Source organism: Pecten maximus, chromosome 6 (genome assembly GCF_902652985.1).
Source record: "Pecten maximus chromosome 6, xPecMax1.1, whole genome shotgun sequence".
NCBI classification, from domain to species: Eukaryota; Metazoa; Mollusca; class Bivalvia; order Pectinida; family Pectinidae; genus Pecten; species Pecten maximus.
In genome coordinates this window covers 348,285-363,626 of record NC_047020.1, presented here as the reverse complement: position 1 = coordinate 363,626, position 15,342 = coordinate 348,285, and the positions used below count along the sequence as shown (strand labels likewise).

Here is a 15,342-nt window from a genome sequence, read left to right as displayed (position 1 = left end):
TCACAATATAATCAAATTTGAAGAATAAAAATAACAGGGTGTTTAACACGCCTCACAATTTACAACTCCCCCACACAGATACACATATATACGTAAATTATACCCCACAAACTTTATATTGTAGTATACATGTATACACCTCCCCCACACAGATACACATATATACGTAAATCACACCCCACCAACTTTATATTGTAGTATATACACCTCCCCCACACAGATACACATATATACGTAAATTATACCCCACAAACTTTATATTGTAGTATATACACCTCCCCCACACAGATACACATATATACGTAAAGTATACCCCACAAACTTTATATTGTAGTATATACACCTCCCCCACACAGATATACATATATACGTAAATTATACCCCACAAACTTTATATTGTAGTATATACACCTCCCCCACACAGATACACATATATACGTAAATTATACCCCACAAACTTTATATTGTAGTATATACACCTCCCCACACAGATACACATATATACGTAAATTATACCCCACAAACTTTATATTGTAGTATATACACCTCCCCCACACAGATACACATATATACGTAAATTATACCCAACAAACTTTATATTGTAGTATATACACCTCCCCCACACAGATACACATATATACGTAAATTATACCCCACAAACTTTATATTGTAGTATATACACCTCCCCCACACAGATACACATATATACGTAAATCATACCCCACAAACTTTATATTGTAGTATATACACCTCCCCACACAGATACACATATATACGTAAATTATACCCCACAAACTTTATATTGTATTATATACACCTCCCCCACACAGATACACATATATACGTAAATTATACCCCACAAACTTTATATTGTAGTATATACACCCCCCACACAGATACACATATATACGTAAATTATACCCCACAAACTTTATATTGTAGTATATACACCTCCCCCACACAGATACACATATATACGTAAATTATACCCCACAAACTATATATTGTAGTATATACACCTCCCCCACACAGATACACATATATACGTAAATTATACCCCACAAACTTTATATTGTAGTATATACACCTCCCCCACACAGATACATATATATACGTAAATTATACCCCACAAACTTTATATTGTAGTATATACACCTCCCCCGCACAGATACACATATATACGTAAATTATACCCCACAAACTTTATATTGTAGTATATACACCTCCCCCACACAGATACACATATATACGTAAATTATACCCCACAAACTTTATATTGTATTATATACACCTCCCCAACACAGATACACATATATACGTAAATCATACCCCACATCATTGGGAGAACTGGAACAAAAATTGGATCCCTTTTGGTGAACGAATGAATATAGACGGTCTATAACACGAAAATGAAATCGTCCTTATCATATATGCGTAGAATGCACTTTTTAAAATAATTCTTATACCGAATTCTACTGCATCATAAGATATTGAATACACTTATTAAGAAACTTTCCAATATTGCGTCATAAACTTCTAGGGATGAATTATATAGTAGGGATAGCCTTAGTGTTGCAGGCCGGGGCTGGACTGAGCCCTCGACCAACCAAAGTTTTGTATTTAACACGGGTATTACTGAGGCCCCACCGTGACCATAATGACCCTTGACCAATGGGAAGACACTAATTAGCATGTCAAAGTTACATGCATATGAACCCAATAATGTGTTAATCTTTATTGTACAAAAATATGCCTACACATAGACATTTGTTATATATCAATTATACCCGGCAAACACGCGAAACGTACTGCTCGATTTTAAATATGAATCCCAGAACAGTCTGGAGGTCAAAGTTCCATGTGGTAACTGTATAGGTAATTAAATGTGGTGAACAACATCAGATGTTGATATTAACAAGTAGCGTCCTGTCTCCTGGTTTTACACTCAACGGTATTGATCACCATATATTCGGTAATGAACGGTGTAGCTTTATCTGGGCGTGGTGACGGAGGTGTGACAACTACCAAAACAGTTTGGTCATATTTAATAACTATGATATACATTATACAGCGACCAGCGGTATGATTGTGTATCGTGCTGTATCGTGTATTCCACACGTTCCTCCGTGACGATGGCGTCAAAAACCTGTCGCGTTGGTACGTAAACATGGCCGGTATCCAGGCTCCTTATAGACTTATTACAACCCTATTAACATCAGAACGAATTAATTTGTCCACTCCGTAAAGATTAGGTTTCGGTGAAGAGGTCAAGTTTCCCCAGTCGCCAGTGAAAACACTGATAGTTCCAGAGTACGGACGTGGGAAGGATAGGAAAACGGAGGTCAAACATGGCTAAAACCATCCGAAACTTTAATTAACGGTACATAACAACGGAATCTTCCTGTATATCAACTGAAAAGATGTCTGTTGCATTTCTTGTATTTGGAGTTAAAAAGACCGTAGGGAGATTGGACCGAATGTAAGTATAAAATCCAAAGGACGAATAATGTAAGTATAAAATCCAAAGTACGAATAATGTAAGTATAAAATCCAAAGTACGAATAATGTAAGTATAAAATCCAAAGTACGAATAATGTAAGTATAAAATCCAAAGTACGAATAATGTAAGTATAAAATCCAAAGTACGAATATAATCGAAATAATTCCGTTCTGTTATGATGATTAATGCTGTCTATTGTAGAATCTGAAATAAGTGTCTCGTCAAGACAATGTGACGGACTGGACATTTAAAATAAAGTATGACCTACACAACTTCTGCGTTAACCATTAATGTATTATATGATTATTGTTCTTACTGACGATGTTTATACCAACTGGAACCTAATCATCTGGTTCGTTTTTCATTTACGTGTGTGACTTAATCGTTTTCCAACTTTCTCCACATTTACCATCTGAAAGTCTTCCTTTAACAGAGAACCATTATGATAGTGACCGGTTTTAAGTAATCGCCAACTTGCTCGTAAATAAAAGAGCCTTATTGGTATATAGACCGTGCTGTTATCTTAGTCTGACCATGAACCTGATGTTATTGTTGTTTCAGAAGTTATTACAATGCTGTGTTGTTATTCGTGCTGTTTTTACTGCTCCAGTCCACTAAAGGTACTTTCTGGGAACTTTGATTCAGATTCTTTTATTTCTTTGTGTTTTTCAATTTCTTTGTGTTTTTCAACACATCAAAGAGAAGGCATTGCAAAACAATACAATGTAATATAATATGACACAATATACAATTACAAAAGTACATGTCCATTACGCTTAATAGTCTCACATACACATATATGTATACGTACACTTTAGTATTACTATATATTATTAAAATGAACATAACGTCATTATGGCAGTACACAATAGTTCATGTACAGTACGTTATACATAGACTAACCTATAGTAATTAAGCAATTAAATGGCGTTATTACGTTGTTTTCTCGCTAAATAAAGGAACTTTCCTAGCTTACTTAATTCAGAAACATTTTGAACATTTAATAATTGTATCAACTTAAAAAACACTCGGTCTTCTATAACGATATGGCTTATGTATGTACTTCGAATATTGTTATAAAATTGCATTTGAGAATAAAATGATATTCATCCTCAATATCATTATCTTGACATAATGTACATATTCTTTCTTCTCTCTGCTGATTTCTGTATCTTCCTTGTTCTATATTGAGATTGTGAGAGCTTAATCTAAATCTAGCTATTTAGTTTTTTTATACTGGTCATCTATAGGCTTACACAAGAATCACTGTAAAGAGATTTTATCAATAACATGTTGATATAGCTTACCTTTAGAATATCACTAATATTAGATAAAAGCTCCTGTAAATAAGCATCATAAAATCTTTGTTTAATCACATTAAAGGCTATTTTCTCGCTACAAACAGAATTCCATAAATAATTTGATCCTAATTTGTTCAGCTCAGTTTGAATATTCAATACCCAGCTGTCTTTAGATGCTACCCTTTCTTAAAAACATGTTTTAAAAATGCAATTATTTGTCGAGTTTAGCTTTAACCAGTATTCATCGGCGGCTCGGTACGAGGCGATGTTATTTCCACTGATACATCACTGACTCGGTACCAGGCAGTGTTATTTCCACTGATACACCGCTGACTCGGTACCAGGCGGTGTTATTTCCACAGATACATCACTGACTCGGTACCAGGCGATGCTATTTCCACTGATACATCACTGACTCGGTACCAGGCGGTGTTATTTCCACTGATACATCGCTGACTCGGTACCAGGCGGTGTTATTTCCACAGATACATCACTGACTAGGTACCAGGCGGTGTTATTTCCACTGATACACCGCTGACTCGGTACCAGGCGATGTTATTTCCACTGATACACCTCTGACTCGGTACCAGACGGTGTTATTTCCACTGATACACCGCTGACTCGGTACCAGGCGGTGTTATTTCCACTGATACATCGCTGACTCGGTACCAGGCGATGTTATTTCCACTGATACATCACTGACTCGGTACCAGGCGGTGTTATTTCCACTGATACACCGCTGACTCGGTACCAGGCGGTGTTATTTCCACTGATACAACACTGACTCGGTACCCGGTGTTATTGCCACTGATACACCGCTGACTCGGTACCAGGCGATGTTATTTCCACTGATACATCACTGACTCGGTACCAGGCGATGTTATTTCCACAGATACACCACTGACTCGGTACCAGGTGGTGTTATTTCCACTGATACACCGCTGACTCTGTACCAGGCGATGTTATTTCCACTGATACACCGCTGACTCGGTACCAGACGATGTTATTTCCACTGATACACCGCTGACTCGGTACCAGGCGGTATTATTTCCACTGATACACTGCTGACTCGGTACCAGGCGATGTTATTTCCACTGATACACCGCTGAATCGGTACCAGGCGGTGTTATTTCCACTGATACATCACTGACTCGGTACCAGGCGATGTTATTTCCACTGATACACAACTGACTCGGTACCAGAGGTGTTATTTCCACTGATACATCACTGACTCGGTACCAGGCGATGTTATTTCCACTGATACATCACTGACTCGGTACCAGGCGATGTTATTTCCACTGATACACCGCTGACTCGGTACCAGACGGTGTTATTTCCACTGATACACCGCTGACTCGGTACCAGGCGGTGTTATTTCCACTGATACATCGCTGACTCGGTACCAGGCGATGTTATTTCCACTGATACACCGCTGACTCGGTACCAGGCGGTGTTATTTCCACTGATACACCGCTGACTCGGTACCAGGCGATGTTATTTCCACTGATACACCGCTGACTCGGTACCAGGCGGTGTTATTTCCACTGATACATCGCTGACTCGGTACCAGGCAATGTTATTTCCACTGATACACCACTGACTCGGTACCAGGCGGTGTTATTTCCACTGATACATCACTGACTCGGTACCAGACGATGTTATTTCCACTGATACACCGCTGACTCGGTACCAGGCGGTGTTATTTCCACTGATACACCGCTGACTCGGTACCAGGCGATGTTATTTCCACTGATACATCGCTGACTCGGTACAAGGCGGTGTTATTTCCACTGATACATCGCTGACTCGGTACCAGGCGGTTATTACCATTAATATTCAAGTTTGGTTTGCCACATTTAGGTGTTTTTAAAATGTCACAATTGATTTCATACACATTTTCAATATTATCAATGATATCAATAATTAAATGATATTATCTTTTAAATGACTGCAAACAAGATTCTGAATGGTCGAACATTAATCATATTCAATGACATCTTGTGGTAAACTATTCCAAACGTTTCGCATTTTTCAATTTTCTATTTATCTGGTTGTTTTTAGTTTCTGTGAATGACCTCTTGTCCCGCTTCCTTCTGACTATATTCTCATTGTATTACAGTTTGGTGTCAGAACACGACACTGACTGCCACCAGCACAGCCGCCTACTTCACATCAGAGGGCTACCCGAACATGTACTCAAAGTAAGTACAGCCTACTTCACATCAGAGGGCTACCCGAACATGTACTCAAAGTAAGTACAGCCTACATCACATCAGAGGGCTACCCGAACATGTACTCAAAGTAAGTACAGCCTACATCACATCAGAGGGCTACCCGAACATGTACTAAAAGTAAGTACAGCCTACTTCACATCAGAGAGCTACCCGAACATGTACTCAAAGTAAGTACAGCCTACATCACATCAGAGGGCTACCCGAACATGTACTCAAAGTAAGTACAGCCTACTTCACATCAGAGGGCTACCCGAACATGTACTCAAAGTAAGTACAGCCTACATCACATCAGAGGGCTACCCGAACATGTACTCAAAGTAAGTACAGCCTACATCACATCAGAGGGCTACCCGAACATGTACTCAAAGTAAGTACAGCCTACATCACATCAGAGGGCTACTCGAACATGTACTCAAAGTAAGTACAGCCTACATCACATCAGAGGGCTACCCGAACATGTACTCAAAGTAAGTACAGCCTACTTCACATCAGAGGGCTACCCGAGCATGTACTCAAAGTAAGTTAGCCCGCCTCCTGACAGATGATTGACAGAATTTAGTAAGTTTAGCCCGCCTCCTGACAGAGGATTGACAGAATCTAGTAAGTTTAGCCCGCCTCTTGACAGGGGATTGACAGAATTTAGGGAGTTTAGCCCGCCTCCTGACAGAGGATTGACAGAATTTAGTAAGTTAAGCCCGCCCCCCCGACAGAGGATTGACAGAATTTAGGGAGTTTAGCCCGCCTCCTGACAGAGGATTGACAGAATTTAGGAAGTTTAGCCCGCCTCCTGACAGAGGATTGACAGAATTTAGTAAGTTTAGCCCGCCTCCTGACAGAGGATTGACAGAATTTAGTAAGTTTAGCCCGCCTCCTGACAGAGGATTGACAGCATTTAGTGAGTTTAGCCCGCCTCCTGACAGAGGATTGACAGAATTTAGTAAGTTTAGCCCGCCTCCCGACAGAGGATTGACAGAATGTAGTAAGTTTAGCCCGCCTCCTGACAGAGGATTGACAGAATGTAGTAAGTTTAGCCCGCCTCCTGACAGAGGATTGACAGAATTTAGTAAGTTAGCCCGCCTCCCGACAGAGGATTGACAGAATGTAGTAAGTTTAGCCCGCCTCCCGACAGAGGATTGACAGAATTTAGGAAGTTTAGCCCGCCTCCCGACAGAGGATTGACAGAATTTAGTAAGTTTAGCCCGCCTCCCGACAGAGGATTGACAGAATTTAGGAAGTTTAGCCCGCCTCCTGACAGAGGATTGACAGAATTTAGGAAGTTTAGCCCGCCTCCTGACAGAGTATTGACAGAATTTAGTAAGTTTAGCCCGCCTCCTGACAGGGGATTGACAGAATTTAGTAAGTTTAGCCCGCCTCCTGACAGAGGATTGACAGAATTTAGTAAGTTTAGCCCGCCTCCCGACAGAGGATTGACAGAATTTAGTAAGTTTAGCCCGCCTCCCGACAGAGGATTGACAGAATGTAGTAAGTTTAGCCCGCCTCCTGACAGAGGATTGACATAATGTAGTAAGTTTAGCCCGCCTCCTGACAGAGGATTGACAGAATTTAGGGAGTTTAGCCCGCCTCCCGACAGAGGATTGACAGAATTTAGGGAGTTTAGCCCGCCTCCTGCCGGAGGATTGACAGAATGTAGTAAGTTTAGCCCGCCTCCTGACAGAGGATTGACAGAATTTAGTAAGTTTAGCCCGCCTCCTGACAGAGGATTGACAGAATTTAGGGAGTTTAGCCCGCCTCCTGACAGGGGATTGACAGAATTTAGTAAGTTTAGCCCGCCTCCTGACAGGGGATTGACAGAATTTAGGGAGTTTAGCCCGCCTCCCGACAGAGGATTGACAGAATTTAGTAAGTTTAGCCCGCCTCCTGACAGACAGAGGATTGACAGAATGTAGTAAGTTTAGCCCGCCTCCTGACAGAGGATTGACAGAATTTAGGAAGTTTAGCTCGCCTCCTGCCGGAGGATTGACAGAATTTAGAGACACTTCCCGAATTCGTGGTATCTCTTCCTTTCAGTGGCTATCAGTTATGTTTTGTACAGTTTTCTAGTAAAATTTGTACACAGATTTTGTTTTCAGAAATTTTAATTATAAAAAAAGGATTTATATTTTATTTCCAAAATTAACAAATCTAATACTTTTTTTAACAGTAACGTAACGTACACTTGGCTGCTGGAGTCGAGTGACGTCAACGAGGTGATAAAAATAGAGGTGGTCGACTGCCAACTGGAATACGTCAACGCAAAGGTACCCGTATGTCAACTGGATTCCCTCACAATATATGACGGTAAGTAGTTCAAAGATGCTGGGCAGAAAATTGGGTGATGTAAGCGATATAATCTTCCCCTGTTAGGTAGCTATATATAGAGTTGTGTGAACCTGATCACTAATCTTCCCCTGTTAGGTAGCTATATATAGAGTTGTGTGAACCTGATCACTAATCTCCCCCTGTTAGGTAGCTATATATAGAGTTGTGTGACCCTGATCACTAATCTTCCCCTGTTAGGTAGCTATATATAGAGTTGTGTGAACCTGATCACTAATCTTCCCCTATTAGGTAGCTATATATAGAGTTGTGTAACCTGATCACTAATCTTCCCCTGTTAGGTAGCTATATATAGAGTTGTGTGACCCTGATCACTAATCTTCCCCTGTTAGGTAGTTATATATAGAGTTGTGTGAACCTGATCACTAATCTTCCCCTGTTAGGTAGCTTTAGATAGAGTTATGTGAACCTGATCACTAATCTTCCCCTATTAGGTAGCTATATATAGGGTTGTGTGAACCTGATCACTAATCTTCCCCTGTTAGGTAGCTATATATAGAGTTGTGTGAACCCGATCACTAATCTTCCCCTGTTAGGTAGCTATATATAGAGTTGTGTGAACCTGATCACTAATCTTCCCCTGTTAGGTAGCTATATATAGAGTTGTGTGACCCTGATCACTAATCTTCCCCTGTTAGGTAGTTATATATAGAGTTGTGTGAACCTGATCACTAATCTTCCCCTGTTAGGTAGCTATATATAGAGTTGTGTAACCTGATCACTAATCTTCCCCTGTTAGGTAGCTATAGATAGAGTTGTGTGAACCTGATCACTAATCTTCCCCTGTTAGGTAGCTATATATAGGGTTGTGTGACCCTGATCACTAATCTTCCCCTGTTAGGTAGTTATATATAGAGTTGTGTGAACCTGATCACTAATCTTTCCCTGTTAGGTAGCTATATATAGAGTTGTGTAACCTGATCACTAATCTTCCCCTGTTAGGTAGCTATAGATAGAGTTGTGTGAACCTGATCACTAATCTTCCCCTGTTAGGTAGCTATATATAGGGTTTTGTGACCCTGATCACTAATCTTCCCCTGTTAGGTAGCTATAGATAGAGTTGTGTACACCTGGTCACTAATCTTCCCCTGTTAGGTAGCTATAGATAGAGTTATGTGACCCTGATCACTAATCTTCCCCTGTTAGGTAGCTATATATAGGGTTGTGTGAACCTGATCACTAATCTTCCCCTGTTAGGTAGCTATATATAGAGTTGTGTGAACCCGATCACTAATCTTCCCCTGTTAGGTAGCTATATATAGAGTTATGTGAACCTGATCACTAATCTTCCATTGTTATGTAGCTATATATAGAGTTGTGCGACCCTGATCACTAATCTTCCCCTGTTAGGTAGCTATAGATAGAGTTGTGTGAACCTGATCACTAATCTTCCCCTGTTAGGTAGCTATATATAGAGTTGTGTGAACCCGATCACTAATCTTCCCCTGTTAGGTAGCTATAGATAGAGTTGTGTGAACCTGATCACTAATCTTCCCCTGTTAGGTAGCTATATATAGAGTTGTGTGACCCTGATCACTAATCTTCCCCTGTTAGGTAGCTATATATAGAGTTATGTGAACCTGATCACTTATGTATTCATACTAGGTGCCTATGAGAACGCCACACAGATGTACTCCTCTTGTTGTATAACTTCGGTGCCCGCCATGAACAGTTCGGGAACGTACCTCCTCATCAAGTTTTCCACGGATAACACAGTGGTGGCTCGGGGTTTCCGCATAAAATACTACAATAGCGCAGCGTCCGACGGTAAGGAATTTGTGTCAAACGTCAGTCTGTTGTTGTTGTTCAAATGTGTTAAATACAGATGTAGCAAAAACGCTTTTTATTTATCATAGCTGTAAATAGGACATTAAAGAATTTGAAATCAAACCCTCCCAATTGCAAATGGTCACATTAAAACATGCAATATTGGGATTCAATATCCTGAGCCACAATAAAGCATGTGATATTAGGGTTCTTTTCCCTGATCCGCAATGATGTGTAAAAAATTGGAGATTCTATATCCTGAACCACAATAAAGCGTGTGATATTGAGATTCTATATTCTGATGCACAACTAGAACTAGAACACCCCCCCCCCCCCCCCTCCTATACACCATATTTGATAAAAAAAAAATAAAAAAAATAAAAAAAACATACAATATCTAAATTTTGACCAATCAAAATCTATATAGTGTTATTTGGCATATCCTAATACCCCTATATACCTTTGTGTATTGGGATTCCGCCCTTTTTGTCATAGAGTAAAAAAATAAAACCAGTATTTATATTTAAAAATGTCAGAAAAATGTAACTTAGACATTGTTAAGTTATATTACAGCGGTCGGCCTAATGCCTTCCCTTGACCTTTCGTTCTAGATTCGTCTGTGGCTGCCGCCAGTGGTCTTTTTATTGCTGTTGGAATCGTCGTCGTTCTGATAGTTGGTGGCGCTTTAATCGGTGCATATTTCATCTACAAATTCAAATGTCAAGACGGTACAAAGCTCCGGATCAATCCACAGGGTGCGGAGGGACAAGCTGGGTGTGAGGGGGCAGACGGAGGAGAAGGTAACCCGTCATTCACAGGAGAGTACGAGAAACGTCCCCTTGAAGGGTCAGAGTGTTCGGCCCCACCTCCCAAGGCCTGGACAGAGGAGGGCGGTATGAAGGACCCGGATTTGGAGAATACGGAAAGGAATGTCTTTGTCAAAGACGCGTTTGTTACAATTCCGCAGAAGAAACATGCTTTACCTCCTCTTAAAAGTACAGCCTTATTGTCCACTAATCAAATGTCGGGAGGTGCTCCCCAAAGAAGTATGAGCCCGGTCGGGTAATTCTCCACTAATTAAGTATGAGCCCCGGTCGGGTAATTGTCCACTAATGAAGCATAACCCCGGTCGGGTAATTGTCCACTAATGAAGTATGACCCCGGTCGGGTAATTCTCCACTAATTAAGTATGAGCCCGGTCGGGTAATTCTCCACTAATTAAGTATGAGCCCCGGTCGGGTAATTGTCCACTAATGAAGCATAACCCCGGTCGGGTAATTCTCCACTAATTAAGTATGAGCCCGGTCGGGTAATTCTCCACTAATGAAGTATAACCCCGGTCGGGTAATTGTCCACTAATGAAGTATGACCCCGGTCGGGTAATTGTCCACTAATGAAGTATGACCCCGGTCGGGTAATTGTCCACTAATGAAGGATGAGCCCGGTCGGGTAATTGTCCACTAATGGAGTATAACCCCGGTCGGGTAATTGTCCACTAATGAAGTATGAGCCCCGGTCGGGTAATTGTCCACTAATGAAGTATGACCCCGGTCGGGTAATTCTCCAATAATGAAGTATGAGCCCCGGTCGGGTAATTGTCCACTAATGAAGTATGAGCCCGGTCGGGTAATTATCCACTAATGAAGTATGAGCCCCGGTCGGGTAATTGTCCACTAATGAAGTATGAGCCCGGTCGGGTAATTGTCCACTAATGAAGTATGAGCCCGGTCGGGTAATTGTCCACTAATGAAGTATGAGCCCCGGTCGGGTAATTGTCCATTAATTAAGTATGAGCCCGGTCGGGTAATTGTCCACTAATGAAGTATGAGCCCCGGTCGGGTAATTCTCCACTAATGAAGTATGAGCCCGGTCGGGTAATTCTCCACTAATGAAGTATGAGCCCCGGTCGGGTAATTCTCCACTAATTAAGTATGAGCCCGGTCGGGTAATTCTCCACTAATTAAGTATGAGCCCGGTCGGGTAATTCTCCACTAATTAAGTATGAGCCCGGTCGGGTAATTCTCCACTAATGAAGTATGAGCCCCGGTCGGGTAATTGTCCACTAATGGAGTATGAGACCGGTCGGGTAATTGTCCACTAATGAAGTATGAACCCGGTCGGGTAATTGTCCACTAATGAAGTATGAGCCCCGGTCGGGTAATTGTCCACTAATGAAGTATGACCCCGGTCGGGTAATTCTCCACTAATGGAGTATGAGCCCCGGTCGGGTAATTGTCCACTAATGAAGTATGACCCCGGTCGGGTAATTGTCCACTAATGAAGTATGACCCCGGTCGGGTAATTGTCCACTAATGGAGTATGAGCCCGGTCGGGTAATTGTCCACTAATGAAGTATGAGCCCGGTCGGGTAATTGTCCACTAATGGAGTATGAGCCCCGGTCGGGTAATTGTTCACTAATGAAGTATGAGCCCCTGTCGGGTAATTGTCCACTAATGGAGTATGAGCCCCGGTCGGGTAATTGTTCACTAATGAAGTATGACCCCGGTCGGGTAATTGTCCACTAATGAAGTATGAACCCGGTCGGGTAATTGTCCACTAATGAAGTATAACCCCGGTCGGGTTTTAATTGTCCACTAATGAAGTATGACCCCGGTCGGGTAATTCTCCACTAATGGAGTATGACCCCGGTCGGGTAATTGTCCACTAATCAAGTGTCGGGAGGTGCTCCTCAAAGTCCAGCTGTCTTCGGAAACATTTGTGTTGATGTGTATTTTTGTGATGAAAGTTGTATGTAGAAAACAATAAATAGTGAAAGGTCGGCTAGATTTTTTTTTCAACGTTGATTGTGAAATTGGCTGGTCGACAGGGTTATCATGTTTTAACAATTCAAATGTTACCATGTGTAGTCATCCAGTCCTTAATCTTAGTCTACCTGAACGCTGTATAGTATTCAAAGTCAAGTTGAAAAACCGCTGATGGAGAATAAACAATACAACATCAATAATATCGTCTGAAATATTTACTGATGAACATAATTTATACAACATAATCTAATAGTTAATTCTATACGTATATAAAACTGACATAGAAATGGTTGTTAAAATTAAATCGCAAAACAAATATTTCATATTGCATCCAACATTTAAAAATACTTAACTTATTATTGCATCCATCATTTTAACATATTATTTCATATTCAATTTAAAAACTAAAAATGCTAGTTATGCCACCTGATAAACAATACCACTATACAACATCATATATAAATAGTCTACCAACAAACACCTGTTACAAAAGGTAAAAAAATCAAAGTAAAACCAGTATAAAAGGCCTAGTTGTTTGCTGTGTACTGTATAGGTAACCGTGTGACCTGTGTACTGTATGTATAGGTAAACGTGCGACATGTATACTGTATGTATACGTAACTGTGTGACCTGTATACTGTATGTATAGGTAACTGTGTGACCTGTATACTGTATGTATAGGTAACCGTGTGACATGTGTACTGTATGTATAGGTAACCGTGTGACCTGTGTACTGTATATATAGGTAACCGTGTGACCTGTGTACGGTATGTATAGGTAACTGTGTGACCTGTATACTGTATGTATAGGTAACTGTGAACTGTATGTATAGGTAACTGTGTGACCTGTGTACTGTATGTATACATGTAGGTAACCGTGTGACCTGTGTACTGTATGTATAGGTAACCGTGTGACCTGTGTACTGTATGTATAGGTAACCGTGTGACCTGTGTACTGTATGTATAGGTAACTGTGTGACCTGTGTACTGTATGTATAGGTAACTGTGACCTGTGTACTGTATGTATAGGTAACTGTGTGACCTGTATGTATAGGTAACTGTGTGACCTGTGTACTGTATGTATAGGTAACTGTGTGACCTGTATAATGTATGTACAGGTAACTGTGACCAGTGTACTGTATGTATAGGTAACTGTGAACTGTATGTATAGGTAACTGTGTGACCTGTGAACTGTATGTATAGGTAACTGTGTGACCTGTATACTGTATGTATAGGTAACCGTGTGACCTGTGTACTGTATGTATAGGTAACTGTGTTACCTGTGTACTGTATGTATAGGTAACTGTGAACTGTATGTATAGGTAACTGTGTGACCTGTATACTGTATGTATAGGTAACCGTGTGACCTGTGTACTGTATGTATAGGTAACTGTGACCTGTGTACTGTATGTATAGGTAACCGTGTGACCTGTGTACTGTATGTATAGGTAACTGTGTGACCTGTGTACTGTATGTATAGGTAACTGTGTGACCTGTGTACTGTATGTATATCTTATCTGGCATTCTCATTTAAAATTTTAAAAATAACCAACTTCTTTATTTACCCCCACCACCTTCGTATATGGTGTATCTAAATAAACCAATAGCATCTAATTTCATTGTATATTTTTAAATAAAATATCATGAAGGTCCCAAAAGTACATGAGTGTAACGGATGTAAGTAAAGGGCGATCTATAGCTATGGTTTGTGTGATATTAGTGATATTACACAAACAATATTTAAATACCAGAGTACCTGAACTGCAAAATGTTTAAATAAACATATAATTTTAAAATTGTTATGCCAAACAGTTTAAATCACATCAAAGTTATGAATAATGAACATTTCAATTGATCAACAAGACATTTAGATAAACTACAACCAACATCAATATACTGTTGATTTTGAAAATATTTCAACCTGATTAATTAATACAGATCATAATAACCCGCTCTGTAGGGTTTTGGGTAACACCAACTCCAACACTTGGTAGTGTGTAATGATAATCTGTATTCAAACAGGGTGGAAACATATTAGTTTCTAGTAAAAAATCAATTCATTATAATCATTATGAAAAATAATTTACCTCACATTACTAATAGATATAGGAAATTATATTAGATATTGTCAGTATATATCAAGACTCAGTAAATATATTACGAACTCTTAGTCATGTACTAGACTTAATGTATATCAAATATATAATACAAACTCTTAGTCATGTACTAGACTTAATGTATATCAAACATATAATACACCAAACCAAAGGAATCCCCTATACTGACAACAATGGAAACACAGTTAGGACACATACAACACATTTATATAGATATATTTGTGAAGCTTTATTCTGTAACAATTCAGATTCTAAGGGCAAGACGAGCTGTTTATCAAGAATTTGGCCTCAAAAAGTGACGTGGACTGGCAAAGAATAAAC

The 15,342-nt window shown here is 40.1% G+C and overlaps 1 protein-coding gene across 4 annotated transcripts; it reads left to right on the top strand.

Annotated features, from left to right (window-relative positions):
- The first annotated feature begins 1,627 nt into the window (after positions 1–1,627).
- Positions 1,628–13,342, top strand: LOC117328666. 4 transcript variants are annotated; one of them, XM_033886109.1, is made up of 6 exons: positions 1,628–2,479; positions 3,062–3,120; positions 5,921–6,002; positions 8,197–8,333; positions 9,978–10,139; positions 10,751–13,342. In XM_033886109.1, exons 1-6 carry the CDS (start codon positions 2,421–2,423, stop codon positions 11,203–11,205), a joined length of 954 nt encoding a protein of 317 aa, XP_033742000.1. In that variant the 5' UTR covers positions 1,628–2,420; the 3' UTR covers positions 11,206–13,342. The 4 variants fall into 4 exon arrangements, with proteins under 4 accessions (XP_033742000.1, XP_033742001.1, XP_033742003.1 ...); XM_033886110.1 differs by lacking the exons at positions 1,628–2,479; positions 3,062–3,120; positions 5,921–6,002 and adding an exon at positions 6,174–6,302; XM_033886112.1 differs by lacking the exons at positions 1,628–2,479; positions 3,062–3,120; positions 5,921–6,002 and adding an exon at positions 6,323–6,502.
- The last annotated feature ends 2,000 nt before the right edge of the window (positions 13,343–15,342 follow it).

What these genes read in the sequence shown, in the direction of transcription:
- LOC117328666 (XM_033886109.1), top strand. Translation starts at nt 2,421, where the DNA reads ATGTCTGTTGCATTTCTTGTATTTGGAGTTAAAAAGACCGTAGGGAGA. An exon ending in TACCCGAACATGTACTCAAA is followed by an intron (nt 6,003 to 8,196) that starts GTAAGTACAGCC and finishes TTTTTTTAACAG; the next exon opens with TAACGTAACGTACACTTGGC. An exon ending in CAATAGCGCAGCGTCCGACG is followed by an intron (nt 10,140 to 10,750) that starts GTAAGGAATTTG and finishes CTTTCGTTCTAG; the next exon opens with ATTCGTCTGTGGCTGCCGCC.